Here is a 20,520-nt window from a genome sequence, read left to right as displayed (position 1 = left end):
TATTTATGTATATATTTTACTTTTTCGTTATCGATCATGTTCCTAAATCCATAAAAGGGCACCAAAAAATGAGGACAACATAGCTACCAACAATAAGCAGTTCCTTAAGTAGCATAAAAAATATGCCACTCAACAGCTTAATACAAAACTAAACAGTGTTCTATAATCATCTGGCAAATTATTAAAGCTCATTTCAATATAAAGACATTCTGGTCCAAGCTGCAAGACTAGGCAGTCATGGGTGCATGAGGTGTGCTTGTTTGGGTGAATGAATGGTGTGTGTTCCTCTTTCTGATGAAGGCTGAGACTGAAAGCTAATATGTAGGTGACTTTTAAAGGCAACTGTCTGCAACTTAACGTATCATCTTTACGGTAAGTAGCAATCTATCTTTTCCTACACTGTGAAAGACAGAGAAGAAGATGTGACAGAGGAAGAGAGTAGTGAAGTACTGACTTTAAGGAATAGTGTAAAAAGAAGGGTATATAGGAGTGAATACACAATTAGCCACCTCAAATGAATGGTAAAACATACAAAATAAACCTCACAATCATGAAAAGAGTTAAGGGCCATGTTTGATTCAAAAGTTGCAAACAAAATTTGGAGCTATGCTGTTTTGACTGTAGTGTATCTAATGGCTAGTTCGTTGATTTGGGGGAGGGAATCAAACATGAGGTCATCGGTCCCATCAGATTAGGGAAGGATGGTGAAGGAAGTCAGCCACGCCCTTTCAAAGGAACCATCCCGGCATTTGCCTTAAGCGATTTAGGAAAATCACAGAAAACCTAAATCAGGATGGAATTCCTCTCGAATGCGAGTCCAGTGTGCTAACCACATTGATGGGACTCCAGCTCAAATGTGGAACAAATGAAGACCAAATTTGTCAAGACTACTTATTTTTGTATCTATGGTGTTCACAAAAGAACTCCGGTGTTTAAAAAAACTCAGAGGTGGAAGAGAGGTTCTTGTGGGACAAAAGTCATGTCATATAGAATCCAAAGAATGGAAAATTTTCTGAAACAAGAGATGGAGTTTACACATCAATATGAACATAAAAATGAGGAAACTAAAGAAGAAGGAATAAATCTAACTTTGGAAAGCCATATTATTAAAGTGTATAAAAGAAGGAGAGAATATTTTGAATAACACGAAAGAAGGTCCAGTAGAAGTAGAAGAGAAATTCTAGAAGAAGGTCAAAAAACATATCAGAAAGCAAGACATCAAATAAACTTGCCAAAGAGATAGATGACTATGTAATGTTCACATACAAGGAATGTACCAAAGGTGAAAACTAGGAAAATTGGATAAAGGCTACAAATGAAGAGAAAGTATCCTTGAAGAAAAATGAAACATAGACTCCAATGAATAAAGAAACTGCTCATGAAACAGAAATAATAACAGGAAAATGGTTTTTGATGAAAAAGGAGTGCGGAAAGTACAAAGCTAAACTAGCAACAAGAAGATGCCAGCAAGATCAGAGAGAATTGAATTTTTAAAATATTTTTAGTTATGTTATACAAACTAATTCCATGAGATTTCTATTCATTGCACAAGAAGATATGATGATTATGATATTTGATGTCAGAACAGCCTTTATCAACGGTGATCTGAAAGAATGGGTTTTCATGGAAGTTCCAGAGGGAGACAAAGCTGCTGGGAAAATTTCTCTACTCAAAAAGTCACTGTATGGATTGAAACAAGCTCCTTAGAAATGTAATAAGAAACTGAATGAATTCCTTAAGAATGAAAAACTCGTCCAACTGAAATGTGACCAATGCGTTTACAAATCAAATACTGGAAATAAAATGTGTCTTGCTCTACATGCTGATGAGTGGATTCTATTTGGAAACCACATCCGCGAAATGAAAAGTCTCCTGCAAAAATTGAAGAAAAATTTTGACGTGACAACTGATGATGAACCAATAGTGTATCTTGAACTTGAAATGAAAAGAACAAAAGGCGGCGAAAAGGAACAGAATTAAAAAACTACAAAGTTAAACTATTACAATTTCAATACAAGGAGAAGTTCAAGAAATCAGTGCAGCAGAGACAGAGTTTACACACTGCCAAGCGATAGGCACTTAACTGTATTTAGCATGTAAATCAAGGACTTGGCATTGTCAGAGAACATAGAAAGCAGATCAATGAATGTTCCAGATCACTCAGTCAGCCAAACAATGAGGAGAATTTTAATCTGGCTAAATTCAACTACAGGAAGTGGAACATCAGGAAGAACAAGAACTAGTGGCTTACTGTGATGCAGATTTCTCATTCTTTACAATAATTGTAATGCCCCAGTCACTTGTTGTTACAAGAAACAGTGTGTGGTTGCATTACCTAATACTGAAGCAGAAAACATAGCTGGAGCTTAATGTTGTGAAAAAATGAAGTTGTGAAGACTTTCATAGAAGAATCACTGCATAAAATCATGAAAATGATACATTGTGAGTATATTCAAGAGTCCAACAGTAATGATAAAATCATGTAAAACATCAAGAAGCAAGCACACTGATGTGAAGTATCGTATCATCACTGATGAATTGAATCACTGCTGGTTCAACACACAATACTTTTAAACTCGAGAACACCTTGCTGTTGTTCTAACTAAACCTCTCCCAAGAACTATTTTTAAAAGACTGACCTAAACTATTATCTATTGCATACACACTGTATTTTTCATTACAAATTTTACAAGTGTTTTCATAGCAATTAAAAATTCGTGGTCACCGATTTTCATAGCTATCTGCATCAGGTTAGAGTTCTGTATTGGACTTGTAGAAATTACTTATGCTTGTTAGTCCAATTTAAAAATTGTTATACTACAAACTTATTTTTATTTAAATTATTATTTTCTGCTTTTTAGTCTTGTATGTGTGAAATTTCTAAATGGATTTTAAACATTTCAATGTAATTATATGAGAGGTGTGTTAAATTTCAAGTTTATTACAATGTCTTTTCAACTGATCACATTTGAAATAATGTTATACCTATGTACTTTTATTTCATTGTTTCAAACTAATGTGTCCAGACTCTGATAAGAATTGGGAATGTCTCAACAGAGCCAGGAGAGACTGGCTGGCTGTCCATGGACTGTCAACAGCAGTTAGCCGAGTGTGAACAGGAGGACAGCCGTGAGAGTATAATGGACAATGGAGAAGACATTGCAGAATAACAAAGTTCAAACTAGTAATCCGAGAACAGAAACCTATGGCACAGCAAAATCTGAGACCAAACCGATGATGTGTAATGAGAACAATACAAGGGCACAATACACAACTGCAGGCAGAGGCGCTGGGCAGCTAGCTTTATAGTGCCGCCATTAGCAATAATTGGAGAGCACGGAGGGTGTGGTCCTGCGACTCTCCAAAGCCAGCACCACAGAGGCGATACAAGCACTTGCTGATGCAGCAGACCTTCTACCAGACATCACAGAGTTCCACGCATAGGACATGGGATGCAGGGTCCTGCAGGTCAGTCAAGACTTCAAGTATTACTAAGCCTTTTAACCCCACCACCACAGCAGCTAGGTGGATCAGACAGACGAGAAAGCAAGTTAATATACGTTGTCATCCAGTTCTGAGCCCTGTTTGAAATTTAATGTCTCCACCTCATCATGAAGTTAGTTTAAAATTTATTGCAAAATTTGTACCAAACAGACAAACAGATAGATATGAATGCAACCTAAAAAAAAAAAAAAACATGTTAAAAATTAAGCTTGTTGTTCTTTGTGGCTACATGCTTCAATGTATTCTTTAAGAAAAGAAGTCTCAACCAATGAGAAACAATACCCAGATTTTACAATGAGATATCTTGACAATGACAATTTATTACTGTCACCTTTGGATGGCCTACAATAATAATTAAAATATCAAATGTCAACAGAGGAATCACAACACATGACTTCAGAAATAATTTTTTGAAATAAAAAGAAAACTTTGACTATGCCAGTAATGAAGCAAGAAGTTAATTATCTTTTCCTTTTCACTGTTAACCAGGATCAGTCCATAGACACAGCCTCATACATAAAACACAAACTAACCAAATAGCAGTTAGTCACAAACTGATCATGTTAAGACTGGTAGGCTGTTGGAAAGCTGATCTTGCAAGTGTGAGCAATTTCTATACTTCTTTTACTACCAGTTTAATCGATCACACTTATGTATTACTCAGCTACTTTGAAAAGGCCATGACTTCCAAAAATCATGCCCTGAAATGAGATCAATTCTGCCTGAAGTTCCGCCCATCACACTTAGAAAGGCTTTTCGTTGCCCTCCCAGCCTCCGCAATATGTTTGTCAGACCCTATGCTTCTATACCCATCTCCCACCCCTATGGCTCCTACCCCTGGGACCATCCACACTGCATGACTTTGCCTATGCACCCTCCTACCACCACCTATTCCAGGCCTGTAACTTGCAAAACATATACTACCAAAGGGAAAGCCATCGTGAAATGATAGTGAAATGACATGTCCTATACCAGCTGTTATGTAAATATTGTTCAGCCTTTTACATCAGCTTGACTACCACCCAGCTGTCAGTTAGGATGAATGGGTATAGACACAGAGTGTATACCAGCAACTCACAATATCCTGTAGCAAAGCATGCTCTGCAACATGACAGTTGTGACCTCGGTGTCTGTTTCACAACACACGCCATCTGGATTTCAATCCATTTTAGTTTTTCACATTTTTCATTTTCTGACCTATCTAATTTTCGCCATCCACCTCCCACCTCTGTTACATATATAATGCACTCAGCTTTTCACTCTTATTAACTTGTGCACGATGTTTTAGCAGTAATCTCTGTCTTTCATATTATCCTGTATTCTGCCTTTAAGCTCTCCAATCTTGTCACGGTGCATTCCCTGCCAATCAGTCTTTCCTTCTCATCCTGCCCAGTAGGTGTCCCATGACCCGGGATTCTGGGCAATTTTTCCAACCTCTACACCTTTTCCTAAACCTCTCCAGTCCTTTTCCTTCATCCTTCTTCCTTGCCCTTCAACCCTTCTGCCGGAAGGAGGAGCCACTGGCCCTGAAAGCTTGTACAAATAAAATACATTTTTTATGTGTGTTGTTCTGCCACCGTTTGTTAAGTAGATTTTTTTATCCATCCAATTACATTACACTTATCATTATTGATAGTAATAATCAACTAATGTGGTGCAGCAGGAAAACTGCAAAAATAAATCTAAAGTTGTAGGAGAATGACGAATTGCATTCTTCCGAGGTTGTCAGGCCTTATGTAATGGCTAGTGACCACTGAAGTTCACATGGCTGCAACTAGCACCATGTTGCAAGGCAAAATGTGCTCAATATCAAAGTTGACTCCAGAGTACACACCTATTACCCATTAGAAGGAAAAAATTTTTTAACACAATTAAAAATAAAATATGTTTAATATGAGAGTGGGTAGAATATAATTCTGTTCTTCAAAACAGTGCTGTCTTCCACGATAGCTCGCTACCAAAATGTCTACATGTAAACTGCTTACATCGTGTTGCCAAGTAATTTTCAGTTAACATGATATGTATAACCCAGAAAACATCACTCAAGGAAGCTAAATAATGTATAATATTAAGTGTAACATAAGGGCGGCATAATAATCAATACATTAAAAACAGAGCCAGATCCTGAAAGCAACAATTCTAAAACACACCTTGAATCAACACATAAAAGATTACATCAGAAAACAAGTGTCTTTCATTAATCAATACCAGGTGTTTTTTCTTTGCATGGTAAATTTCAATTTCTTCAAAATAATTCATATAATCTGCTTTATACACTTGTGAGTAATACATTTGTTATTAACAGGGCTTGCTCTACAGTGATTCAACATTTTTAGTCCGCCCCCGGTAGCTGAGTGGTCAGCGCGACAATCCAAAGGGCCCGGGTTCGATTCCCGGCTGGGTCGGAGATTTTCTCCGCTCAGGGACTGGGTGTTGTGTTGTCCTAATCATCACCATTTCATCCCCATCGACGCGCAAGTCGCCGAAGTGGCGTCAAATCGAAAGACTTGCACCAGGCGAACGGTCTACCCGACGGGAGGCCCTCGTCACACGACATTTCATTTCATTTCAACATTTTTAAATGAGCACCGAATGTAGATGTCATGCCTCCTGTTCCTTGTGCACTTTTTATTCCTGGTAGTGAAACATCTTCGGAATTGTTCACTGTATAATTTATCATAATCTATACATTTTCTTTATGTCGGTGTTGTTAAACTTGCATTTTTTTTCCAAATGTTATATCTTAGTTTTACTTTGAAACTGTTCTCTGTGCTAAAAGGCTCCTCACACCAAACTTTTTATAACACACCCCAAACTTCATTAGTAGGGTTTTTATGCTCCTCTCCATTTATATTTAGTTCTAGTGTTAAGTTTCTCAGTATGTGTTGTAATTATACACTACTGCGACCCATTTGACTACCATTAATTTCCACCTTCTCTCAGCTTCACTTATCAGCAGCTTGAGCATTCTGAAAATCCTGCTGGGGAAGGATATATATCAGTAGTGGTATACACACTGAGACTCACCGTTAAGCATTGAGCATGCACTTACTGCTTGTTGAATATGCCAAATCAAAAGAGTGCCTTTGTTCTGCCATATGTCTAGACAAAAACGTATTCCATCTTCTTTGTGCTTCATTGTGAAATTAACTTCTAAGTGTGCGTTACTTAATGTTTCTGCAAACTTGATAATTTCTCCATAAGAACCTTTATGTAACAAAATAAAGTTTTTGACATATCTCTGGAAACAAGATGATCTTTCCTGAGCCTTCAACATTTTTTAAGAAATTTATGTTACATGTAATTAATGAAAATATCTGCAGTCATTTATGCTAGACCACACAGACTGTTGCAAGCCTATCTTTCTGCTGGTACGTTCTGCTGTTAAATACAGACATAATACAGGGTGATTCAAAAAGAATACCACAACTTTAAAAATGTGTATTTAATGAAAGAAACATAATATAACCTTCTGTTATACATCATTACAAAGAGTATTTAAAAAGGTTTTTTTTCACTCAAAAACAAGTTCAGAGATGTTCAATATGGCCCCCTCCAGACACTCGAGCAATATCAACCCGATACTCCAACTCGTTCCACACTCTCTGTAGCATATCAGGCGTAACAGTTTGGATAGCTGCTGTTATTTCTCGTTTCAAATCATCAATGGTGGCTGGGAGAGGTGGCCGAAACACCATATCCTTAACATACCCCCATAAGAAAAAATCGCAGGGGGTAAGATCAGGGCTTCTTAGAGGCCAGTGATGAAGTGCTCTGTCACGGGCTGCCTGGCGGCCGATCCATCGCCTCGGGTAGTTGACGTTCAGGTAGTTACGGACAGATAAGTGCCAATGTGGTGGCGCTCCATCCTGCTGAAATATGAATTGTTGTGCTTCTTGTTCGAGCTGAGGGAACAGCCAATTCTCTAACATCTCCAGATACTGTAGTCCAGTTACAGTAGCACCTTCGAAGAAAAAGGGACCAAAAACTTTGTTGGCTTTGCACAAACACCCATTCTCTGTAAACTGTTTATACCAACGTTTAATACACCACCTATCAGGAGGTTTAACACCATACTTCGTTCGAAATGCACGCTGAACAACTGTCGTCGATTCACTTCTGCCGTACTCAATAACACAAAAAGCTTTCTGTTGAGCGGTCGCCATCTTAGCATCAACTGACGCTGACGCCTAGTCAACAGCGCCTCAAGCGAACAAATGTACAACTAAATGAAACTTTATAGCTCCCTTAATTCGCCGACAGATAGTGCTTAGCTCTGCCTTTTGTCATTGCAGAGTTTTAAATTCCTAAAGTTGTGGTATTCTTTTTGAATCACCCTGTACTTCAGTTTCAGCTCAAATAGAGCTATATGTCCTAAAATATATTTTTCTTTATTTATTATGGTGCAGAAAGGTCATCACTTTATTATCTGCATGATGTACTACAATTCAATCTGTATATCTGAACTCTTTTTTTTATTCACTGAAGAAAATATTTCTTACTGAAGAAAATATTTCTTACTTCACAGTGGTGCCTCTACAATACCTATTATTATTATTATTATTATTATTATTGGAAGATATCTGATCACACAGTGACAGTGTTAACTGATTATAACTGAATATTTTTTATAAATGACACGCACTGAAGGCATTCAATGGCATATATCAGTAACATTGAGGCTGGCAAGGTATCAGAAAAAAAGCAATTTTTACACAAAGAGCAGTATATAACAGATAACACTAATCACAGAGCTCAAGGATAGGGAGTAAAGCACTAATAAATAAAACCTGAAGCTGAATTTTTTATGCTCTCTTGGTTTTCTTCTAATTTCTAACTTAGGAGTGTGTGTGTGTGTGTGTGTGTGTGTGTGTGTGTGTGTGTGTGTGTGTGTAGGGGGGGGGTGTAAAATTACTTAGCAATTCTGGAAAGATATACCGTAACAATTAAAATGTGCACGAGTACACAGCAAGTGATTTTTTACACTTATCAATATTATAGCACTGTAAATTTAAAGGAAAATACATTATAGGTGTGTGTGTGAAATTCTTGATGAACTTGACACAGGGTGTCTCAATATGCAGTACACTACAATACTATGCTTGAGTGGATAGTAATTTTCCACAAACTATTCAATTTAGAACATACTCCAGCAAAATATAAAAATATAGATTTAAGAAGGAAATGTCATGCTGGGTAATTTTTAATTTAAAAAGCTTTCTGTAGTACTCCTTGGCATCTATGTCGTAGTGTGACACTAATAGGAGCAAACTGTAATCAATATGATGGAATATTAATAATATATTTTGAATGAAATAAAGTGCACAGCGTGAGAAGTGATACATCATACCTTAATTTAATGTATAGAATATTTCACACTACTGATGAGAGAAACTGTGTTTCTATCTGAAGAGCACGAACTGCTTTCGCATAAAACTAGCCCCATTGTAAGATTATCCTTCTGTCCAAACTGAAGAGAGGTACAAAACATATATGTACTGAGGGGTACAAGATGATAGAAGAAAGCCTAATAAAGTTGCTGCACAAAAAGTTCTAAGAACTTTCCTTTTTTGTATCCTTTAATGAACTCTTAATGTCATAAATACTATTAGATGTTAACGTCAGGAACTTCAATGTTCTCAAATTAAGTATCAATATACAATACTGTGGAGAAAATTACTAAGGCAACAGTGAAGAATCCTCTAACGTCTACAGATGACATACATACTAGACAAGTTATAGATGAAATAAACCCATATAAAAATACTGGAGAATGAAATCATTGCACAGAAGTCAATATGTTGTTCCTTCACAACTTAACCACCCCCTCCCCCCCCCCCCATAAAAATGAATTCAAGTTACTTCTTCACAGCATACATCAAAGTTGTTTTGTCTGCTGTCTTCTTCTTCTTCTCATTCTTCATCTTCCTGGAACATTTCTTATTATGCAAGTCATTCACAGAGCCTCTTACAAGCTTCTCTTTTCTTCAACAGTCTTATCATTTAGCATCTCCTACCACTGCAATCCTCTTCGGTTTACATCATCCTTCACCTGGTCTCTCCATCTCGTTTGTGGTCTTCCAATTGGTCTTTGTCCAGATTCTGTCCATCCTAGGGCTCTTCTTAGAGGTCTTTCTTGTCCCGTTCTTTTAATGTGGCCAAACCATTTAAGCCTATTACTTTCTGTAGTGTCTTTTAGGGGCTTGGTCTCCAGGGTGTCTGGTATTGTTTCATTTCTTATACAGCCCCCTCTCATCTTACCCAGGACCCCTCACAGAAAGTGCATCTCTGTTTCTTGTATTCTGCTCATATCTTTCTTTGTCCAAGTACAACTTTCTGATCCATAGGTCAATATTGGCAGGTAATATAACTTGTACATCACGATCACTGCTTTGGGAGGTATTTTCCAATTCCTAATTATGTCCAAAACATAATAAAATTTCAAACAATTTTTTTATTCTCACCTAAATTTCATCCTTGCTTCCTTTCTTGATTAATTTACTTCCTAGATACTCGAAAGCATCTAGTTCTTCAATAATATTTTCACTGTTAGTTACATCCTTCACCATGTGTTCATTTCTTCCTGCCGATTTTTGTTACTTCACTTTTTGTCAAGCTTATTTCCATGGTTGCTCCTTCAATTACTCTCTGCCACATATTTAGTTCTTCTTCCAATTTCTAGGTATTTAGTAGTTTTTCTTCCAATTTCTTCTCAAATCATCACATCACCCGCATATGCTAAGATCTTCATATCATCTGCTGTTAACCCTTGGCAAATTTTCCTTCTAATGTTGTATGTGACTATATCAAAAACTGCTGGCAACAGCACACTTCCTTGCTGAACCCTCTATGCATTATAAACCGTTACAATTCTTAGTCGTCTATTATAACACAATTCAGGCATATTTTGTATGTTTTTGCTTCTCACACCCAAACCCTAGACCTCAGGCACTGAGATAGCTACCAAACACTGTATGTCGATACATTATCAAGAAAATCTCCGATTTAGTTCATACTATATGCTGTCATCAGGCAGAATGGGTGTGAACATTGATTAAAAGTAACACCACAACTATGGAGCACAGGAAAAGCATAACTGTAAGTAACAAATATGTATAGCTTCCGTGGGAAAGTTGATAGAGCGTTAGATCATTATACAAATGGTCCTCGGTTCATACCCCAATGACGACAATCTTTTTCACTGTATTATGCATGAAAGCGTTGTACAGGACTATTAATACTTCCACATGTGTGATGCAATTGTTTCTTTATTCTACTGTTCCACTGTTTATGTTTATTCTGTGTAACTACATATGCACTAGTTGCTTCATCACGTGTGGTGTCTGTCTGTTGGACTTGGGCAACACCTACCTACACAGACGTACTCTATAGATTTGCTACTTTCAACCAACGAAGCGAAAGCGGACTGCCAAAAAAACATTGCTACAAACTCCTTTTACACGTCAGAAAAATGTTCTCCCATATAACAGCTTCATGCGTAAACACTTAAAAGAAATTGTCATCAGTGGGATTTGAAAAACGGGACCTTTGGCATGACAACCTCACACTCTACCAACACACCCACGCGAGATCTACAGAACTATCACTCACAGATACGCCCTTCCTGTGCTCTGTAGTTCTGGTGTTATTTTTAATTACCATTTATACATGTTCTACTGGACAGCACATAGCACGAACTAAATTGGTATTCTGGTTGATACTCTATCTATATACAACATTTGGTACCAATCTGTGTGTCTGACAACTGGAGGTTTGAGTGTCAGTTGCATTTCTTTTGATAGTTTCAGTCTATTTAGACCTTGCCATCTTTCTTCCCTTCTAACAGTGTCATATGCTTTTTTAAGGACTGTCAATATTTTTAAAATTATTGGAAATCTGATATTATATATATGTTGCACATTGTAAATATATTGCCAGTTTCAGAGCTGTATAGTTAAGTATTGATTTGTTATTGTTGTTTGGTTTCTTCACAAATTGAATTTGTCTGGAATTCTTCACGTAGACTTCCCTGTTATGCTATTTCTTCACATCAGATATCTTGTTACTCGATTCACATATATATTCTTCCAGGTCAAAATCCTTGCTGTTGTTATCTTCATTGTTTTTCTATCTTATGCCTGGTTTTCTAAAATTAACTTTTCATAAATTTTCATGCAGTGCCACAGTAGCGCTATTCCTCTAACTTTCACAGAGCATATTGCTACCCTTCTTAAAGATAGGTAGAGTAACTGTCTTTGTCCAATGACAAGAAGCTTTCCATATGTCCATCCTATCCTCATTATCCTACGAAGCCACTGAATTCTGATAGGTCTTGCAGCTTTGATTATTTTCACTGTGACATTTCTAATGTGACTTTCTTTACATTCAACAACTGCAGATCTTCTCTTTCTCTTTTTTCCGTAACAGTGACACTTCTTTCATCTCCCTCTATCCATCATGTGTATTTGTTCCATTCTGCCCTTCATATAATTTTGGAAGTATTCTTTCCATACCTTCAAAACTATTTCTTCCTCCCACACAAGTTTTCATTCTTTGTTAATGACTTTTGAAGTATTTACTTTTTGCTTCCTTCTGTTATATGCAGTACAATTCCTTCTTGTCATCCTTAAAATTATCTTCTTTCTTTTGTGATTTATTTTCCGTGCCTAATAATCAGAATGCACAACTGAGCACATCTTACCAATTAAAAAAGGTGATGCCAATTTCAAATCTCACCAAGAACAAACTCTGTACAATGAAAAACGAGCACATGACTTTAGTGAGCTCTAGTGACGCAGGTGACACAACTTGGCATGTGCACATCCATTGCAAGCATGTGCAATATCATCTTAGAGATAGATGTTGTAACCATACAGTGAAGAATACTGTCCTGGATAATTTGTTAACTGTGTGGCAATGACACTTAACACGCATGTTGCAGTTTATATATTGTAGCATTTGGTAACATACGTTGTATAGTCTATGTTTTTACAGAGAGAGAGAGCATCACTTACTCTACAAGTTAAGGTAAGTGAAGACTTTTGCACAAGACAGTTAGGTTTTAGAGACAGTGAGTGATTAAGTGTACATGGGACTAGAAGGAAATTACTGGAATAAACATCATTGCATACAGACTAGTAAAATGTGTGGGACTGGCGCTTATCTGAAAAATAATTACAGGTATCTTTCAAATACCCATGACATTTATATAGAAATATAGTGTTGCTTAAATTATTTCTGTGTTTTGTACCTCCATTTTGCAAATAACACTCATAAACATAACCGACCCTCCAGGTCATCAGGTCATCAGCTTGGTGTGGAATTTTTAAGGAACTACAGTTTCCAGTGTAATTTTTTATGGGCTCCATACAAAAATAAATAAATAAAAATACATGAGGAAAGACTTGATTAAAACTGTATTGTAACCTTGTTTATTACTTACATTCACTGAGTGTATCACTGGCGGCTGTTTCTAAAAACCTAACCAAGAACATTTATATATAAGGTTTCTTTCAGTGTGTCACCAGATACATGAAAACAAAATAAATACAGGGTGACCTATTCTCCCAGCCAGCATAGAATAAAAAAAGGTAATCAGTTTGACTGACTTTTTTATTAAATTTTCCAAAATTAATTATATACACCTTACATCGAGACATTTGTGACACACTCGTGGTTCATAAAACAATTCAGTCAAATATTATGTATGGTCTATACCTATCAAAGGTATTGGGACAGCTTGATAAGTTCTTGCCATTACTCTTTAAACCATAAAGATAGTACAAATTTTTTAAAATCAATGGAGGATCACGGATATACCAACATAAGTTGGCTGTGAATTCTACATATACTGCTGTTAAGCAATTAACAGCATATAAGTATTTGGACATTTTTTAAATAAGTATGAATTAAATATCATGAAACTGCAACTTTAAATGCATTTTCACTAAATACATTGTGGAGCTGAGAGCAGCTTTCGTTCCATGCAATTATACAGTTCTCATTTAACCTTTAACTAAATTATTTACATCTGCACTTGAAGTGAATTTTCTTTTAACACTGTTGAATTTCAATTACTGTCAACTTTTTGATGCGGCAACTATTTGTAGAAGTTCTGAAGAAAGTTTGCACAATTCATTATTAAAGTATTTTATTATGGAAAAATCACCCTGTATAGATATGTTTCTGGTGACACACTGCATGTTTTCTAGTCTTGCCAGTGATGCCACCCACAAGCACAGCCATTTTATGTCGCAATCAAATAAAAAGAAATGAAAAACAAAAATACAACTGGGCAATTGGTACATAAGGATATTTACTCCACACAAAACTATAAAAAATATGTTTGTAGTAATTAAGAAAACAGATGAAGTTGCGTACATATTTTCAACCAAGAGAAAGAGCAGTAGAATACAAATGAACGCAAATCACATATAAATCACTCCTTTTACCTTCGTAAAACACTAATATTTCAAAGGAGACGCCAGCTAATTAAAATTGGGATTTAAAAACAGTATCCAAAAGAAGGCTTGCAAGTGGTATGGGCTGACAAATAGTACTAGAAGTACAACAAATGAGCAGTAACATTAAGTTAGGAGGGCTGATAGCTATAGAGGATAGTCCATCAGAAGCAAAATGTGAAGCAATGATATAATTAAAAATGTGAAACAATAATATAATTAAAACTAAACAACATGCCATTGCTGCAACCAGAGGACAGTGTTTTGATAAGAGATGCTGCAAACATAAGCTCATTATTGTTTAAGAAAATGAAAGGAATGTGTTACTGAAGTGTTGTATCATTCTTCAAAATCTGTTATCAGTGGAGCATGTGTGCAGGCAACTGCAAGTATAAATAAAGAGAACTAGACTATTAAGGAACTACTCCACCACCTTGAAGCAGTTAGCACAACCCATTTTCCTTAATATCTCTTAACATATTGTATTCCACTGAGATACATAACCTGTCATCATCACCCGGCATTCCTCCTACATTGTCTGCTGCCGTTTCATCCTTGTTGTGCCTGTTACGATCTTCTTTGTGCTTTTTCTTGTGTTTCACCTTATGTTTATGCTTGCGACGATACAGAGTAACCGTGGCGTCACAAGCTGTTTGTGGAGAGGGGTTTTCTGGACCAGGAGTACAAATAGGTGGTTGCGGCAGAACTTTGCGTCGTGCCTCACGTTTTGCCTTGCGAAGTGCTCGTCTTGCTGCCTTGGTGCCTAATGCTTGACCTGTCGATACAATACTTCCGACAAATCTACTACATTCCCCACTATCACTATCACAAACTCCAGCGGATTCTTGTTTTGCTACCAAATCTGTCTCGGTCTCACTTTCACTAGGAGCTGTATAACCTTGCACTTTGGCTGGAATTTTCAACACAGTACCCTCACCACTGGAACCACCAAATGAAATTTTTATTACTGGCGTAGTACGCGTACTGTTACTAACAACTGCATTAGTATTCACAGTTACTGCTGCAGATGCTGCAACAGCAGCAACCGCAGCAGCTGCTGCCACTCTTTTTTCAGCGTCAGTGCGTGCTCGCTTCAGACGATCCTCAAATACACTCTCATCCCACAAGTCTTCCATCGAACCGACACTGCGCTTCTTGCGAAGTACCATACGAGCATCAGTATCGTCCGTTTCTGAGTCGTCACTGTTGGAATCTGTTGCATCACCATCACTCGGATGTGCACTGGAAAGTGCACTGGCTGAAGACAGTGGAGGTGGTGGCGGTGGCGGCGGCGGCGGCAATGGTGGCGGAGGTGGTGGCAGCGGCAGCGATGGTGGTGGCAGTGGTGGAATTGTTGCTGACGATTCACGGTCCATAAGGGAGAGGCAGTACATGGCCCCACCACCATCACTTGATGCCTCAGTGTTACCTTTATCATTCCCCGATGGTGGTCTACTGCTCACCCAATAGCCACCCAGCTTGATTTTGTTGTTGCCTTCACCCAGTCGTGCCACCAGTGGAGGAAACTGTTGTTTTGGAGACTCGGATGGAGCTGAAGTCATCACCTGCCATCGGAATTGGCAAAATCCAGAATTTATTTTTGTACTACTTTGGCAACAATAAGCATTGATATAACCACATCAATCTTGGAGGATAGAAATATTATAATAGTAATGTCCTCTGTAAACTATTTTAAGTTTCAAGAGAGCATCACTTGTTTCAACACTGAATGATTCATGTCAAAGCAATACACAGTGTAATGTTCACTAAAACGATACACTGATTAGATAACATAACGAAAAATAAATAATGGCAATAAAAAAGTAATATTAATGTATGCATGCAGACTGAAACGACAAACAAAAATTTGCACGAAGTGCAGGATCTGTATGCAGGTCTCCTGCTCATTAGGCAGATGCACTAACCACTACACCACCCTGGGGCACTGGTTTTACACAACTACACAGACAACCTAGCACACCTCCCTCCTCAGCCCAAATTCACATTCATGCGTCAGCCCACTCAGTATTCCCCCTAAACTTGAACAGCTTTGCAGAAGCTCTCCAACTATATTGGAATAGCACCTCAGCATTGAACACAACTGTGAACCCTGAATTTGGATTAAGGAGGGAAGCATGAAAGGGTAGTCCACGCAGTTGTGCAAATCCACTGTGCCAGGGTGGCATAGTGGTCAGCACATCTGCCCAGTGAGAGGGAGACCCAGGTTTGAATCCCGGCCTTGGTACAAATTTTAATTCATCACTTCAATTTGCATACATACATCATAGATGTTTGACACCTGAAAAGGTCTCTGGAAACATATAGCTTCATTTGAGAAATATTAATGTTATAAACTAAATTTCTTTATGAAGAGATGGCATTATTCACAAACGGTATTCATACCAGAGATAGATGTGTTAACATCAAAATACACGGGGAAGTAAAGTTATATAAAATTCAGTGATGACTTAATTACCTTTTATAATTTAGAAAACAGAGAATCAGCTCTCAAAAAAATAAGGAAAAGAAAAACACGAATGGCAGGGTTATGTAGAGGAGAATCCAACACAGCACACAATGCTCAATAAAAATACTAATGGAAATATGCAGAATGTTTTTGTGTGAAAGGCCAGTTGGCATTAAAGTGTCAATCACAGTAATACCCATTAACTGTGCTGTTATTTATTTACTTTCATCTACTCCCATTTCCCTTCCTTTTAATGAGGTTCTCTCTATCATTTTATATGTAACATTATCTCTTTTTGTTTTAAACACTACACCATATCTATCTATCTATATCCATACTCTACAAATCATCATGAAGTGCATGGCAGAAGGCATGTACTATTGTACCAGTTATTAAGGTTTCTTCCTGTTCCATTCATGTATGGAGAGCAGAAAAAAACAGTCATTTGAATGTATCTGTGCATGCTGCAATTATTTTAATCCTATGCTCACGATACCTACATGAGCAATAGCAGGGACTTCCTCAGGATAGTTTACATCTACCTTCAAGAGTCTGCCATTTCAGTTTCTTTGGCATCTCTGTGACTCCCATGGGTCAGACAAACCCGTGGCCATTTGTGCTGCCCTTCTCTGTGTACATTCAATATCCCCTATTAATCCTATTTGATAGGCATCCTACACACTTGTGCAATATTCTAGAATGGGTCACACGAGTGATTTGTAGAGTGATTGCATTTCTTCAGCATTCTACAAATATTACTTAAGTCTGTCACCTACTTTATCTGTGACTGACCCTATGTGATCAATCCATTTCATATTCCTACAAAGTGTTACACCCTGGTATTGTTATGAGTTGGTTGATTCCTACTGTGATTCATTGATAATATAGTCATAGGATACTATGTTATTCATTCTCACATTTCTGCACTTTAAAGCAAGTTGTCAATCTTTCCTGCACTTTGAAATCTTATCAAGATCTGACTGAATATTTATGCGGCTTCTTTCAGACAGTACTTCCTTATAGATAACCGCATCATCTGCAAAAAGTCTGAGGTAAGATTCTACAACAAATCGATGTCAAAGAAACTGGATGGTAAATTTGCAGATCGCTTCTACTATCCCCTTCTTGTAGGCAGGTGTTATCTGTGCTTTCTTCCAACTACTGGGCATGGTTTTTTGTTCACGGGATCTACGATAGATTACACTAAGAAAAGGGGGTAACTCAGCCGCAGATTCAATACATAATCTGACAGGGATATCTTAGGCCGCTGGAGCTTTGTTCAATTTTAATGCTTTAATTTGTTTCTCAGCACCACTGACACTAATGCTGATTTCAGTCATCTTTTCAGTGGTGAGAGGATTAAACTGGTGCAATTCTCTTTCAGCTTTTGCTTGCTACAATTGATTTCAGTTCCTTTTTCATTCGCTAGGGACTGGACACTAACTTTTGTGCCACTAGCAGCCTTTACATACAAACAGAATTTCCTTCGGTTTTATGAAAGATCATTTATGGGGACTGGTCCATGAATACCACGGGAAACATTGAAAAAATTGTCAGTTTTCCAAACAGTGTAACTCAAAGAATAAGATTTGTAAGTTCATATAATGGTTACCATCTTTTAAGACATCTTTTGGGAACATTTTTATGTATGAACCACAGCTTTAGCTCTCACACTTTTTTTTAATTGTATTTTTTTGTTTCAAGTGAAATAAACCACGCTGATTATTTATCTACATCATAGGTACACATTACTCAAAATACACACAAAGTAGAAGGTTTTTTCCCCCTGTAAATTCTTTACACTATTACCATTAAAGCAGACCAATGAAAAGATGGTGCTGTCATAAATTAAAGTGAAAAAACATTTTTTAAGTATGATAACAAAAATTTTGGAAATGAATTCTGGGTTTTTCTTCAAAAAAGCATTTTATTTTCTAAGTTAAGTCACAAGAGTAGTCTACTTTTTAGTTAAGTATGTTTTAAGACAGTATACAAAATTTCAGCTCTGTATCTTTAATAGTTTTTAGCCCAAGTGTACCAAAACATAAAATAATTTAACTTTCAAAAAATTCAAGTTAAAGTTAAAACTTGCTTTTTCTATTAAACTGGCATGGCACTAATGCACCCCAGGTACATATTCATCATGTTTCCTGTGTTGATCTTCCTCCCTTCTCTCTCACACATTTCTTCTTATTCTTGCTTGGTGGCTTCCAACACTGATTTTTCTGCTTCAGAGAGTCTCCTTCAGTCAATGGCTATTAGAGTCCTATGCACATTTAGTCCACCAGGCACTCCCATCAGTTCCATAACATTAAGCCTTGACACTGCACTATCATTGAAACATAGAACAGCATCTAGCACACCTATTTTCAAAGTATTTAGTCCTACTAGAACAGTTTTTGGTATCTGTTCCCATGTACAATTGTTGAAACTTTCATTTGGATTTTGAGTCCTACCATGTAAACATTTCTCTAATAATCTTTTGTCACTATGATCCCTACATATAGGTTTCATAGCTCCCATTATAGCAAATGGCAAAGAATGTTTATGGTTGTAGGTCTCACCTTAAGTAACAGCCCTCTGGCAGCCACACCATGAATCACTGTCAGGTGGGCAGCGTGCATGGCATGAGCTGTCATCTGTGGAGGATTTATGAATGAAGGTAGCCCATAGTGCCTGTATCATTCCATCAAGGTCATTTTTATTCTGTCTTATGGCTTGTTCATAATAATACTGTAACTTGTTTATTTCTTCATCTGTAAGCCGACCATGTCCACTAATGCACATACCATCAGCTAATTTCTCTTCAAGTTCCTCAATCTTGTGTCTAAACTTCACTGGACGTATCCAACAGATCCCATTTTTTCAATTTTTGTGTCAGCATAAGGTTTGGATTCACATACTTTTTGGTACTGTTTTGAGTCTACATCTCCTAGGAAAGATGTATAGATCACCATATTTCGTCACTGACCTGTAAAATATCTTGACAACACCTTCAGATTCCACCCCTCCACTATAAGCATTAAAATTAATCAAGCATCTATTATTTTCAGTTCCACTAGTACAGCCGTGACAGTACTTGTTAATACACTCCTGGAAATTGAAATAAGAACACTGTGAATTCATTGTCCCAGGAAGGGGAAACTTTATTGACACATTCCTGGGGTCAGATACATCACATGATCACACTGACAGAACCACAGGCACATATACACAGGCAACAGAGCATGCACAATGTCGGCACTAGTACAGTGTATATCCACCTTTCGCAGCAATGCAGGCTGCTATTCTCCCATGGAGACGATCGTAGAGATGCTGGATGTAGTCCTGTGGAACGGCTTGCCATGCCATTTCCACCTGGCGCCTCAGTTGGACCAGCGTTCGTGCTGGACGTGCAGACTGCGTGAGACGACGCTTCATCCAGTCCCAAACATGCTCAATGGGGGACAGATCCGGAGATCTTGCTGGCCAGGGTAGTTGACTTACACCTTCTAGAGCACGTTGGGTGGCACGGGATACATGCGGACGTGCATTGTCCTGTTGGAACAGCAAGTTCCCTTGCCGGTCTAGGAATGGTAGAACGATGGGTTCGATGACGGTTTGGATGTACCGTGCACTATTCAGTGTCCCCTCGACGATCACCAGTGGTGTACGGCCAGTGTAGGAGATCGCTCCCCACACCATGATGCCGGGTGTTGGCCCTGTGTGCCTCGGTCGTATGCAGTCCTGATTGTGGCGCTCACCTGCACGGCGCCAAACACGCATACGACCATCATTGGCACCAAGGCAGAAGCGACTCTCATCGCTGAAGACGACACGTCTCCATTCGTCCCTCCATTCACGCCTGTCGCGACACCACTGGAGGCGGGCTGCACGATGTTGGGGCGTGAGCGGAAGACGGCCTAACGGTGTGCGGGACCGTAGCCCAGCTTCATGGAGACGGTTGCGAATGGTCCTCGCCGATACCCCAGGAGCAACAGTGTCCCTAATTTGCTGGAAAGTGGCGGTGCGGTCCCCTACGGCACTGCGTAGGATCCTACGGTCTTGGCGTGCATCCGTGCGTCGCTGCAGTCCGGTCCCAGGTCGATG

At 38.1% G+C, this 20,520-nt stretch overlaps 1 protein-coding gene across 1 annotated transcript in view; it reads right to left on the bottom strand.

Moving 5' to 3' along the window:
• Positions 1 to 20,520, bottom strand: part of LOC126260150 (PWWP domain-containing protein 2B-like) — a 219,297-nt gene that overhangs the window by 73,304 nt on the left and 125,473 nt on the right. Inside the window, exon 3 of the mRNA XM_049957404.1 lies at positions 14,469 to 15,529. Coding sequence (XP_049813361.1) covers positions 14,469 to 15,529 — 1,061 coding nt within the window. The remainder of the gene's footprint in view (positions 1 to 14,468; positions 15,530 to 20,520) is intronic.

The sequence above is a fragment of the Schistocerca nitens genome, chromosome 5, assembly GCF_023898315.1.
Source record: "Schistocerca nitens isolate TAMUIC-IGC-003100 chromosome 5, iqSchNite1.1, whole genome shotgun sequence".
In the NCBI taxonomy this organism is placed as follows: domain Eukaryota; kingdom Metazoa; phylum Arthropoda; class Insecta; order Orthoptera; family Acrididae; genus Schistocerca; species Schistocerca nitens.
The sequence above is the reverse complement of the archived record's forward strand: the minus strand, read 5'-3'. Positions and strand labels throughout refer to the sequence as shown.